This window comes from Sebastes umbrosus, chromosome 13, assembly GCF_015220745.1.
Source record: "Sebastes umbrosus isolate fSebUmb1 chromosome 13, fSebUmb1.pri, whole genome shotgun sequence".
In the NCBI taxonomy this organism is placed as follows: domain Eukaryota; kingdom Metazoa; phylum Chordata; class Actinopteri; order Perciformes; family Sebastidae; genus Sebastes; species Sebastes umbrosus.
In genome coordinates, this window is record NC_051281.1 from 7489054 (window position 1) to 7502929 (window position 13876).

A 13876-nucleotide genomic window follows, 5' to 3' on the forward strand; every position below is an offset into this window, starting at 1 on the left:
ACGAGAATCGAAAGCTTGACAGGCCTAACAGTAAGAGGGGTGGGACTTAGTGAATGGTCAATTACTGCAGCAGTGACTTGAAATTACAGTGCCTTGCAGGTATACAATACAAAATATGGAGCCTTAGAGCTACAGCAGGCAAACAACAAGACAAGCTTCCAGATTTAGCTCCCTTTCCCAATACTTAACCACCCAACTGCATACTACAAGTCATCTAGAGTCTTCATTCTTCATCAAAATGCTGATGCACAGCCTGTATATATTTTGATTATGCCGGTTTGACTCATGGTATTTCTGGTTGATGCAGACGTCACAAGCATTAGCTGCACATTGACACGGAGAGGCTCATGCGATGCGTTCAGATTCGATCAGAGAAATGCAAAGCCTTGATTATGCAGTGACTGGCTGGTTCTGACAAAAAAGGGTGGGGAGTGTTAAGTGGTTGTATTTGGAAGGACGCAGCTGCTTTTATCAGGGCAAGATCACACTGAAGGGTGTCGAGTGGAGGGAGAAAGAGATGGAGATGGAGAGGGGGAAATCAGAGAGAAATTACAGGGGTAGAGAAAGGATAAGAGAGGAGGCATTATAGGAAGAGAGAATGGAGTGAAATAGAGAGGGGTGGTAGAAAGTGAGGAGAGAGGGCAAGAGGGAGGGAGGGGAAGTGAAGGGAGAGAGCTAATCCTGCCATGATATCTTTAATCCTGCATTAGAGGGTTTGTCTGAAACTTCAATACTCTGTCAACTCACTGTGAAAGAAACCCGCTGAGAGAGAGGAGGTGGAAGAAAGACAGACAGACGGAGAGAACGGAAGAAAGAAAGGATGAAAAAAAAGAGGAAATAGAGCCGGAGCAAGCTCGAAGTAAATGGAGAAGAGAGAAATAATGAAAGGACAGAGGAAGGAGAGGTGCAGAGAAAGACACAGAACCTCAAGGAAACTAGTGAGCTTAATTTTGCCTTTTTTAAAAAAAAAAAAAGTTCAGACGTACTCTTTAAGGGTTTAAAATAGTCTTTGATTGTAAAGCTGTGCTCTAAGCAGCGTGCACAGAGAGGCTTCTCACCACTGGATTAAGACAGATGATTTCTAGGGCTGCAAAAATTGACCGTTACTTTGCTTCTTTTTTCATCTAAAAGGGGAACAAAGGGGAAAGTTTCTCAAGAGCAACACTCCTAAAGTGAGCTAAAAAAGTGTGGCTTTCAAGGAACCTTGGTTACTAGAGCTTCTGAATTACTATTTTATTCCTCATTCATGATCTTACACTTCACACATCAACAGTCTAGTCTTATCTGAATGGAAAGTGGAGCTCAAAGTGTGAATCCTCTCTACAGTCAAACTGAAGCCTGAACTAGCTGCTTTTCGCCGTGTGTGTGTGTGTGTGTGTGTGTGTGTGTGTGTGTAGCATGATCGGTCAGTGTGCCGCCAGCTCTCGCTTTCTCAAAAGCCAAATGACTCCTTGGTTGCCATGGATACAAAAGCCCAACAGTGTGGCACACTGGTTCACGTCATGGTGCTGTTAACTGAGGATCATGTCATCAGGCTATAATTACAGATTACAAGTTTTCTCCCTTAATGTGACATTTTGGGTCAAATGATTTATTTTATTTAATATGTTTTTAATAGTATTTCTCCACTGAGTCATTTTATAGATAGAAGAAGATTCTGATTGCATCCGAAATTCCATACTAACCTGAGTATGAAACTAATAGTACGCAAATTGCATACCACTTCCGGTGAAATATTGTCGTATGCAAACGCTGGACACTACACCCGCATGAATGTCCAACAATGCAATGCGGTAGTGACAACAACGTTCATAAGAGACGTTGACGGACAGCTCTGTAACATCAGTAACGCTTCATTTTAAGTGCAAGTTTTGACTTTGCTAGGCGTAATATATATTTAAAATAAGTTCAGATTTTGATTCTCACAAATCATCGTTTTGGTCTTATAATGTTGGTACGGGTTACCATGGTTACGCGTCTCCAACCGGCAAGGAGACTCTCGGGAGGTGACGACGTAAATTACAGCTCAGTGTGTCCGAAAAAGATACATACTACTGTTTATTCACACAAAAGTATGTTATAGTGCATAGTATGTGATTTCAGACGCAGCCTCGGAGTAGAATACAATTAAAATCCATTGGTTGCTCTGATCTCTGGTCAGTTACTAAGGACACTCTTTGTCATCTGACATTTAAATTCTCTTCCAATAAATTTTCTGTCTATGCTTTGATCACTAAAAATCCAGTTTCAACCTGTTCTCTTGGCAGAAACTACAGAAACCCTGCTGTCCACAACCCACACACATCAACACACACACATACCAGTATAAACTGTATGCAGTAAGTCTTGAATAGGGTTCAACTTCATCCGCTCACCCAAAGAGAAACATTTTAGTTCTTAGCTCACTTTTCAACAGGCGTCCCAAAGGAGAAATGTAATCCTTCTCTCTGCGGCTCAGTCTCATGAAAACACACGTATATGTGAGAACTGACACTGTTGTCACGCTGCGAGTCATATGATACCTGCTCAGGATCCAATAGTCCGAACATTAGGTCAAATACTTAGCGTATGAGTCAGGTGAGTTTTCTGAGTGTGGCTCATGGACAAACATGGTTTTTACTATTTTTAGATTTTTTGTTTTAATGAACTGAATTGTGGTGAACGAAACCGAGTGCTGCTCAAGTGTCTAGTTTAAATGTCTCTCAAGTGTATTCAAAGAATGTTTTTGATCTACTCACACTCACACACACACACACACACACACACACACTCACACATACACACTGAACTGACTAAATTACTGTAAGCATCAGTAACATGGACGCAAACCAACTGAATGGTTGGCAATTATTTTTGTGCTTCAGCCTGCCTCTACAGTAATAAAAACTGATTAAAGAAATAGATGTGGTCTCAACCATCCATGATCAATGTGGACACTAATCATCAAATGCAAACAACATCTACAAATCATAAAAGTCGTGATATACTACTCAGGCTGAGGTCCAACTTTTATAAAATATAGTGACACTGAGGCCCAGGCTCTTTAAAAATACCACCGTTCATATTTTGTGGATCTCTAAACAAAAGCAGTCTAGTGTTTTGAGGTCCCAACACAGACTTTGAAAACAAGCGAATCAGTAGTATAATCTGCTTAAACCCCTTTTTATCTGCTTTCAGACCGGCTTATTTGAGGATGAAGGAGAGGAAAAGAAAAAAGGGGAAGTTGGGATGGTGAACAGCTCTGCACCTCATTTAGGTGGGATCAATCAGGAGAGGAGAGGATAAGAGAGGAGAGGAGAGACGAGGAGATGGGAGGAGAGGAGAGGAGAGGAGAAGAAAGTGATGAGAGGAGAAGAGAGGAGAGGAGGAAGGGAGATGAAAAGAGAGGAAGGGAGATGAGGAAGGGAAAGGAGGAAGGGAGAGGAGAGTAGAGTAGAAAGAGGAAGGGAGATTAAAGGAGGGGAGAGAAGGAGAGGAGAGGAGAAGGAGAAACTGAAAACAAAGGCAAGGAAGGGAATGAAAACGGCCAGTTGAGATGAAAGTAGAGAAACGGAGAGGAGGGAGGAGGAAAATATAGAAAAGGACAGAAGAGGAGAATAAGAGAAAGTAAAGAAATGGAAGAAGAGAGGCTCCTTATATGGTGTTGAATGAAGAGAGAGAGAGAGAAAGAGTGTGAGAGAGAGAGAGAGAGAGAGAGAAAGAGAGAAAGAGAGAGAGCTGACATGGTGACAGTTAATCAGGATGGAGGAATGAATTAGGAGCGAGTGTGCTGTTATCTACAATTAGGAAGTAGTTAAAGTTGGACTGAGTTAAAGACGGGAGAAGCAAGATCTGCTTAGTTCTTTTAGTTTCACAGAGAAAAAGCCCAGATGGAGACTGTTTCACTTTGTCTGAGCAGTTCAGCCATGACCTCATGATTTTAACCATCGCTTTTAAGTTATTTAACTACCATACGAGCAATAAAAAATGAACACAGTTCCAGTAATTCACTATAGGCACACACACTGTGTTGCATACACGTACTGTATACCAGTGACAGATCTCACTCACAACATGGTGCACGCCATTAAAGACTTGAAAACAGATCAGTCTGTGGGATGTGCAAATACACCCTGATGGTACTCAGTCTGCCAATGTTGCTGTTGTAGTAAATAACCATGTGTAACTATTTGTTTATGTCGTAGCAAATAGTCATTTTCTCACCGAGGAACAAAACAAACTACACAACCAAGAGAGTCAGCCCAGCATGCAGGGAGTCATGCTGGAACAATGCAGAGGAACCATTCCATCAAGTTGCAGTCAGTTTTGTGGAAAAAGTCCACATATTAAAATCTATAAAGTGTATACTCTGACAAAGTCTTACACACGGTTTTAAAATTCAGAAATATTATATTTATAATTATTAGGGCTGTCAAAGTTAACGCAATAATAACGCGTTAACGCAAATTCGTTCTAACGCCACTAATTTCTTTAATGCAACTTGCAATTTTTAGGTTGTAGCGGGCTCAGTTTTAAAGCTACAGTGGAAATACTGGTACCATATGAAACTAAAAAAACTAAGGAATCCATTGGTACCAACATGTCATACTATCTTGTTGTGAAGGAGGCTAAATAATGCTTCAAACTTGCGCTACATTTTGGCGAGGAAAATCTGTCATGGCCATTTTCAAAGGGGTCCCTTGACCTCTGACCTCAAGATGTGTGAATGTAAATGGGTTATGGGTACCCACGAGTCTCCCCTTTACAGACATGCCCACTTTATGATAATCACATGCAGTTTGGGGCAAGTCATAGTCAAGTCAGCACACTGACACACTGACAGCTGTTGTTGCCTGTTGGGCTGCAGTTTGCCATGTTATGATTTGAGCATATTTTTTTATGCTAAAGGCAGTACATGTGAGGGTTTCTGGACAATAATTGTCATTGTTTTGTGTTGTTAATTGATTTCCAATAATAAATATATACATACATTTGCATAAAGCAGCATAAGAGTATTAAATACTTGACAAATCTCCCTTTAAAGATAATTTTGATTAATCGTGATTAACTATGGACAATCACGCGATTAATCGTGATTAACTATTTTAATAAATTGACAGCCCTAATAATTATATGTATATATTACACATCGTACTATTGTTGTCAAAAATGTTGAAATATCGATACATATCAATACTGAATATTTGAAACTGTTTCAATACTCATTTTCTGCAGTATCAATACACGAGTACCAGCTGCACTTACTGCTCTCTCTTCTCTCTGACAGCGATTGGACACACACATTGCTATTTATCATTTAATAAAAAATTATATGCACTCAATGACAATCTTTCCCTGCGGTATCGAAAATGGTATCGAATATTGATATTTTTCAAGATATTGTATCGAAGTTAGAAATTCCAGTATCGTGACAACACTACATCGTACTATACATGTAAGAAACCATAGTTAGACTTGTTTGGAGATGATGCTATAGCTCAGGGGTAGAATTTCCTGTCAGAATAAGTGTGGTTTATCTCTATTTAACTGTATGCAAGATATATTATGTGCACTATCAAGGTCACTCGGGGCCGGTGCAGTGCTGCGAGCTGAGCTTAGCAACAAGCGGAAAGCACAGACATTTGGCACATGAAGTACAAATGGAACAGGAAGTAAGACTTACTGGTTATGCCGGGAGTTAAGGCAGGGAACGGCTCTGGAAAAGAGAGAGAAAAAAGAAGTGTTATCGATGGTGGTTAGGAACTGATATGCATCAGACAAAATATAATTTTCATCTCAAGAGTTTCAATGTAAACTTGGTGCTTACATCATAATACAGTATATGAGAGGAGGATATTAAGCACCCACTAGTCTCTACAGGCTTTGCATGGTGTCAGTGTCACGCTGTAAAGAATGAGCAGGATAAAATATGAGCATGACAAAGTTTTGATTAAATATATTTATTCCATTCTGAAGTAGCCCCTTTGCGATATGAAATACAGCAGCAAATACATCATCTTTTGGGATTTGAGTGTACTGTGGCATATTTCCATGATTAAATTGACATGGAACAACTATATTTCTGATGATTGTTAACAGAAATGCATTTCAATTCAGCCGAATCGCAAAATTGCAGGACGCTGCACTTTTTGCAAGAGGCACGTGTTACTCCTTTTTGAGGAAATCAATAAAGATTTGTCGAGTTCCGAGATGATATAGGAGTCTAAAGGCCCATAAATCTTCCCTGGATGACAGTCATTTTCTCGAAATGGAGAGAAAATAAAGAGAGGAAGACAAAAGAGTGGGCTGGCAGGGTTGGAAGACGGGAAGCGTGTCCTCCCTGAATGTCTCTCTCTCTTTGTGTGTCTGTCATTTCTGACTCGCTCTCACTTTCTCCTTTTTTGCTTTGTCATTCTATGTCTCTCCTTCCTGAGATCTGCTGCTCTCTAACTCTCTTTTCTTTTTTCCTGAGGTGACACATAAGAAGAAAGAAGTGGGTGGATGGAAGATGGGGGTGAAAAGAGTGAGATGAAGGGTGAAGAGACGGGAAATAGAGGACTGGAAAGGAAGGGTGGAGGTAAGTTAAAGGGTCATGGGAACAGGGACTGAAATTTACTGCTGTTTATTATTTGCCGGAGGATACGACATCTATAATGAAAGTGAGAGGGAGAGAGAAGATGGAAAAAAAGGAGAGAAACACAGAAAGGAAAATAAGAGAGAATGGCACCACAAGTAAAGAAGTTGCAGCAGTGTGTTGTGAAAAGATAAGTTGTGAGGGAGTGGGTGAGGGAATAATGAAAAAACATATGAAAAGTGAATGGTGGAAACACAATGGTGGGAAAAATGAAAGAGGTAAGAGTAAACATGTCGTCCCTCTCCTAAATAAAAGTCTTGTTCTGACCTGTGATTGTAGCATCTCTCCTTTTGATCAGTGTATTATTTATTATGGGGCAAAACACAATTTAATGTAAAGATTATTATAGGGGTACTCCAGCAATTTAGTATTGCACTTCCATAAAGTCGAGGGGCTTGTGAGACACAATATTAAAATAAGAACAGTCAAAATTGAAGCAGCAGAGGCCAAGATATCCTGACTTTTAATTCCTAGACTGAGTCTTTCATTATTCCCTTACTGCGTGGTAAAAGCACTAAGTGAGATAAACCTGGTGAAATCATAACTGTTATCTTTTGACTTGATAAAGCTCCTCCAGAGCCACAGAAGACTTCATACAACAGTTTTTTCACCAGCTAATGTGACACAGCAACAGGCTACAGGTCATTTTCAGTGGAAGCCGGTGACATGAAGCTACAAACTGACGTGCTACAAATAAAGTTGAGCTGGCCTCAACTTTTTCCAGCGCTCCAATGATACCGTGAGGCGTCTACCAATCATATGTTTTTGTTTTGCCCTGTTCCATTCCGTTAGCAAGTTCCCAGTGCTATTTAACGATATAACTACGTCAAAGAGCGCTAGAGCGACACTTCCACGGCGACTCGGTAACAGTGTCGCTGGCTGTTTTGTAGCTTTTGTCGCTCGTAGTGTGAACATACAGTAGCTTAAGCATTGCTCCTCATGACTAGTAAACTTATCTTTATGTGTAAAATTCCCATTGAACAAATCTGCCCTAATTTACTATAGGTCTCATTTAAAACATACAATCAGCCTGTGCCTGTGAGATGACCAATAGAACAACTGGAGACCTCAGCGTGATTTTATTGTCGTGGATAAGAATTTAAATGAAAAAGAAGTTGAACAGAGATGAGACGGATTAACACCAGGCTCAATTAAATTGGGTTGAAAGAGAAGCAGCTTGAAGCCAGTTAACAAGAGTGTGTGTCTTCACGTGCCATTGTTATTAACGTAAAACCAACTGTGGTGGTTTTCACACGTTATTATACATTAGTGTGTGTGTGTGTGCTCCCATCAGGCTGACTATCAGTGTCCTGCTGTGCTGAGTGAAGGGCTGCTTCACTACATTAAATGATAACAATATTCCCATTACTTCCCATGGCTGAGAGAGCAAACTGTGTGTGGAAATTATATTTGTCAGACGAGGAAATGTGAAGGATTTAAAACCTAATCCTGTGTGTAGTCTGGGTTTCAGGTAAGTCTGCATTTTCTGTTGCAGTAATAACTCCATAATAAGCCAATCATTATTAACAGTAGTACCGTTGGCCAGCTCGTGTCTGTGTGTGTAACAGAGAGAGAGACAGACAGAATAACTACATGCACAAGTACACACATTGTTATTTGATGCTCTGTGGCCGAGTGGTGGCCCAGACTGAATGGAAGAGGAGGTTATTGGGATAGAGAGAGCCTGAGAGAAAGCGGCGGAGAGAAAGCACCAGAAGAGTCATAAAACGGTGGGGTGGGGTGATATAGGAAAACACTGAAGGAGATAGAGAGAGGGAGATATGAAAGATAGATTAGAATCCATGCCCAAAGGCCGTTTGTGGCCTACTTTCTTTTTTTATATATATATTTTTACGTGTGTGTGTGTGTGTTTTTCTGTGTGTGTAAACGAGAAACATTATGAGTTTTTATCCCTTCTCTCTCGCTCAACCGGTCTCTGGTGAAAACATGGCATAAGCGGTGTGGTGAGAATCAGACAGATAGAGACTTAGATGGACAGACAGAATATATAGTGACATCTTAATAAACACGGAGACAGGTAGACATGAGACTTACGTTCACACTCCTCCAGCTCGATGCTGTTGCTCATGTGGATGTTGTCTATTCTGATGTGGCCTCTGGTCGGGTGATCAAAAAAGCCCTCGAACGCCACCTGGAAGATAGAAGAAGAGAAATATATTATAATAGGCTCTTTCTAGGCTTTTTCTCTTTCTATTTAAAGTGTTCCTTAATCATTCACTTTGCATCACTTTAAAGAGTAAATTCAGTATTTTTCAACCTGGACCTTATTTTTCCCATGTTTTATGTCTTCGAAACTGGTCCAGTATTGAGGGAGAACGCTGCAGCCGCTTAACGGGCTGTAATCATGTATCATGTATCATGTATCATTTGGGGCAACCTGGTACCGTCAATTTACGTCCTCTAAAAGTGTTCGTTTTTGCCACTGACAGGCCCTGATTGTTATTATAAGTGTGTGACAACATTATGGAAAGGACCCTACAGAGAAACAATACGCTCTTCTTATCTTTTGCTTCCTGTTTGTTATGTATCATCTGACTTGTTGCTGGAAGAGACGACGGTGGAAACATGAGTGAGAGTTGGAGAAAGGAGTGCCATGGGACACCGGTGTTGTCAGAGTTTGTTGTGTTGGAGTACAGAAAGCGTAGTGTTATCTAAAAGTTTTTTAATGTCATGGCTGAATATTTTGGTTTCAGAGCGAGACACACAATAATAAACCGACCGGATCAAGCAAAAGGTAAGAAAAAGTTTTTTATTTCTCTGTTGGATCCTTTCCATAATGTTGTCAGACTTAGAATAACAATCTGAGCCTGTCAGTGGCAAAAACAAACACTTTTAGTGGATGTAAATTGACGGTGCCAGGTTGCCCCAAATGATTACATTACAGCCCCTTTAACGGGCACACAAACAGGGGAAAATAGGATCCAGGTTGACAAATACCAAAGTTACCCTTTAACTAGAGACTGTGTGCTTCTGTCCCTGGATATGTGCAGCAAAGATCAATTATAGCACAGAGCAGTAAAGGACTGTTTCGCTGCAGTCAAAACCAACACTTACCTGATACTCCTTTGGGCTCTGCGGCAGGATGGTGCGGCCCTCCCTCCAGTGAGGCCCCTGGTCTCCTTTCAGAGCCCACAGCAGCGTCTCCTCCTGGTCGTTGTCCCTCAGCAGCACCCTCAGGCTCCCCTGCGCCTCCCCCTGCAGCTGGTAGTAGAAGAGGAGGCAGAGCGGGCCTCGCTCCGGCCCCACCTCGGGGCTCAGCAGCCGGGCTCGCTTGCGCTGGGTGTGGGCGCCGGCGTCCAGGTGGAGATAGTTCCCTGAGAAATCTGGAGGTAAAAGGAAGAGAGGGAGAGGTGGCATACGTAAGATCACTGATGTATTTCAGATAAATGACTTGTACCAAATGATAAATTAGTGAACTTTAAACTGATTCATCACCACTCCCCTTTAGCGTAGGGATGTAAATATGAAGCCAAATATATGGTTTCGTCCGCGCTATTTGCATTTTATTCATTTAATGGATTCCATTTTAATGAATTTCCTGATTTGTGACAGTGCTGCTGCACAAAGCAGATTCAGTCCTCGCTGGTGAAACAGGCCCCAACGTACAGCATGATGTAATAGTGCAGTGGGATGTGGTTTGCTTAGCGTTTAAGCCATTACCTCCATCATTTTGTGGTATGAGGCTTAAACCACAAATGAGACTGCCATTTCATCATGGCCGCTAATGGCTATGGATACAAATAACACACATGCACACACACACACACACACACACACACACATGCTAAACAGGCCTAATCATTCTGAATGCTGACACCTCGTTCTGTTGCTCTCCCTGTTTTTGCTACTTAGTCAGCACAGCCATCATACCAACACCGTCACACAATGCTCGTCAACGTGTAGTGGAGCTGTGTGTGTGTGTGTGTGTGTAGGCTTTCTCTACACACACTATCAGTTTTTTTAATCTAATTCACTTCCTTTCTCTCCTCTCAGCTCAAAGAATTGATGGGCAGAGAGCAAAGACGGTAAAAGGAAGGGAGAGAGAGAGAGAAAAAGGCAGCGCTACAGTGTTTTCCCCACCCAGAACAGGACCATAATCATTAGCGTGCTGCTGTGTTTGGCTGTATGTCTAGTTTGTCTATTATGGCCGCAGAGTAAAAGCTTTGCTGGAGCTGCAAATAGTCTTTTTATCGACAGACAGACGCGGTGTGTGACACCTCATAAGGAGAGAGAGAGAGAGAGAGAGAGAGAGAAGAAAGAGGAGAGAAGAGACAAAAGAAACATCTATCTATCTATCTATCTATCTATCTATCTATCTATCTATCTATCTATCTGTTCTCCCTCCCTCCCATTTGACAGATTTCGCAGCACATCATGCTTAATGAATAATGGATCTGGGTTGAGGTAACTCTGTTTCTTCACTCGGAGGCACTGAAAAAAGGGGACCTCAATTACCGCTGCTCATTAAGTACAGTTAGAGAAAGTTGCAGTGTTTTTCTGTTTCTCCTCGTTTGATCTTGGTGAACGTACAAAGGGAGGGAATTAATTAACAACTCTCCATGGGAGGGATAGGCAGGCATGTAGGATTGGCTCGGAGGGAGGGGGGGATGTGTGGATGCTTGTGTGTGTGTGTTGGTGTCTGTTTGCAGCTTGAGTGTCGCACTTCATTTGTGGGTATCTTTGTTTATGTCTGAATCTGTATGTGTGTGTGAGTTCATCTGTCAGTCAGAGTGTGTGTGTGTGTGTGTACTTGTAAGAGATTTGTGTGTGAGTATGAATTCATTGTTTTGCATTTATGTAGATGTGTGCAGTATCTATTTCTCTAAGTTTAAATGCAGAGATGTGTATGAACCTTCACTTCTACACAGGGCTGAATGGCAAAAGGTGAGCATGGGCAAAGAAGAAGTGCGTGGTGTTTTCACTTGAGATAACTGCACTTAGCAAAGCATGACTGGGACATTTCTTGCGCCCCTCGTCATCGGATGGCAACGCAGAGAGGAACCCTTTAGCAACTAACTCAAATGTAAAACCACCCGCGGCGTTATTTGACGGTCGGAACAAGTGACGTAATAATAATAGCGTGAGAGTCCGCTAAGGGCGGGCAGGTCAAACAAACGCAGGACTTTCAACCAGGAGACCGGTGTTCGTGTCCCGTGTGAAACTAAAAGTAATGTTGACTTATTTAGCCACATGAGTCACTAGTCAGTGAAGTTAAGGTGAACCACGACAGCTTCCTAACCTAACTTCCTGTGAAAAGAAGCTGGTTGGTTTCAATTCAATTTATTTTTATGTAAGGGGTAATGTACAGCGAGCGGGTCATTGTTGTGAAATAAACCCTGACATGCATCGCCCTGAAGGGGTTTATTTTATTAACAATGACCTGTTAGCTGTACATTCCCCCTTTTATTACACGACTACTTATTTAAGAAATCAATAATTTTACACAAAAATGGTCCACCCGAGTCCAAAATCAGAACTACACCCATAGCAACGGTCTGTTATACATAGCAACAGTCTGTTATATAGAAATAACCAACCGTAGAATACCGTAATTGACCAATCATCTCATCTCAGTGACACCTTTTGGTTCACATCAAAGCAGCTCAAAGTGACATCATCAGGTGTTAAATTATATTATAATGTTGATTTTTTTGTCTCTTCTTTCAACCCTCCCTTAGTCTCGTTTCCTCTCCTTATCAATAACTAAACCACTTCCAACGACGAGCAGCGTGAAGGGTTTCTTTCGATGAAAATCTCCACAGGGTACAGAAATGCAGTCTCTCTCTATCTGAGATCAAAAGAATAACTTACGAGCTCTGTTCGGGTCGGATTTTCTCTTTTAAAACCCTAAAAGGGGCTTTCAATGACATGGGTTGGGGATTTGATTTGCATACGGAGACAGCTTCCAGACAGGGTGCCGCGCTAATGTTGCTGTAGAACAAGACTTAATGTCATGTTGCTGTCTAACACAGTCGGACACCGGGGCGCCGTTATGTCAATTACACACACACACACACACGCATAGACACACACGCACAGACACACACTCATCACACACAGCAGCCCGGTGTGATGTAGAGCCTCGCCTTATGTCACGGCCCTGTCGGTTTATAAAGGAGCTGCTCAGTCAACCAGAAACTGGATGGCTTCAACAGATACGGAGAAAACCTTGGTGAATGGCAAGGTCGAGTGTGTGTGTGTGTGTGTGGGAAACAAACCCACACACCTTGAGTGTTTAATACGCGGGCAGTACCACCTTGAGAGGTTTGTGTAAGTGTGTGTTAGTGTGTGTGTGTGTGGCGCCTCAGGGGAGCGGAAGAGCTAAGGCAGCACTTCTGTCAAAGCCATCATCTGACTTATCAGACCGCTGTGGGCGATGTGTGCCTGCAAGTACAGTAAGTATGAGTGTGTGTGTGTGAGAGAGAGAGAGAGAGAGAGGTGGAGAGGTACGTGAGGCAGTGAAAGTGTGCGTGATGGATAAAACAGTCTTGGTTATCCTCCTGCTGTCTTATTAAAGATGGACAGATGTGGAAAAAGTCAAGTACCACTGAGGGAAATAGGAGAGAGGTCAGCGAGGAGAGACAGAGGTGATCACAGTGACGGAGTGAAAGGGATGGACGGACGGACGTGGAAAAGAGACTTTATAAACTGTAGTATGAGTTAGAGCTGAAAGAGAAGTGGATGGATGGAATAAAAGAAGCATTGTGGGTAACAAGGAATCCATGCTGTGATTTGGTTTAAAAAACGTTTGACATTTTGAGATTTCTGCAAGAATTTTTCGGCGATTGGATGTCGAGCGCTTCTGTTCTGGTAACTGCTAAAACTGCCCCAAACTGCATGTGATTATCATAAAGTGATCATGTCTGTAAAGGGGAGACTCGTGGGTACCCATAGAACCCATTTTCAATCACATATCTTGAGGTCAGAGGTCAAAGGGACCCCTTTGAAAATGGCCATGCCAGTTTTTCCTTGCCAAAATTTAGCCTAATTTTGGAGTTATTCCTTCCTGACAAGTTAACATGACATGATTCATAACAATGGATTCCTTAGGTTTTATAGATTCATATGATAACAGTATCTTCACCCTAGCTTTAAAACTGAGCCCGCTACAACCTCTGAAAGACAGTAATCAAAACAGTACACAAAATGTAGGATAAGAGAAAGGAAAAGAAGACAGGGAAAGATCAAAGAAAGAGGCTGACGTGAGGTAATTGCAGAATACGAAAGGAGCTAATGATGCTA

The 13876-nt window shown here is 41.8% G+C and overlaps 1 protein-coding gene across 2 annotated transcripts in view; it reads right to left on the bottom strand.

The window, feature by feature from the left end:
- The window catches only part of nrp2b (neuropilin 2b), a 119098-nt gene that overhangs the window by 14327 nt on the left and 90895 nt on the right, over nucleotides 1-13876 (bottom strand). For both annotated transcript variants that reach the window (XM_037788973.1, XM_037788974.1), the window contains exons 14-16: nucleotides 9689-9957; nucleotides 8669-8765; nucleotides 5663-5695 (exon numbers count right to left, since the gene is read on the bottom strand). In XM_037788973.1, the coding sequence (XP_037644901.1) occupies nucleotides 5663-5695; nucleotides 8669-8765; nucleotides 9689-9957 (399 nt within the window). The remainder of the gene's footprint in view (nucleotides 1-5662; nucleotides 5696-8668; nucleotides 8766-9688; nucleotides 9958-13876) is intronic.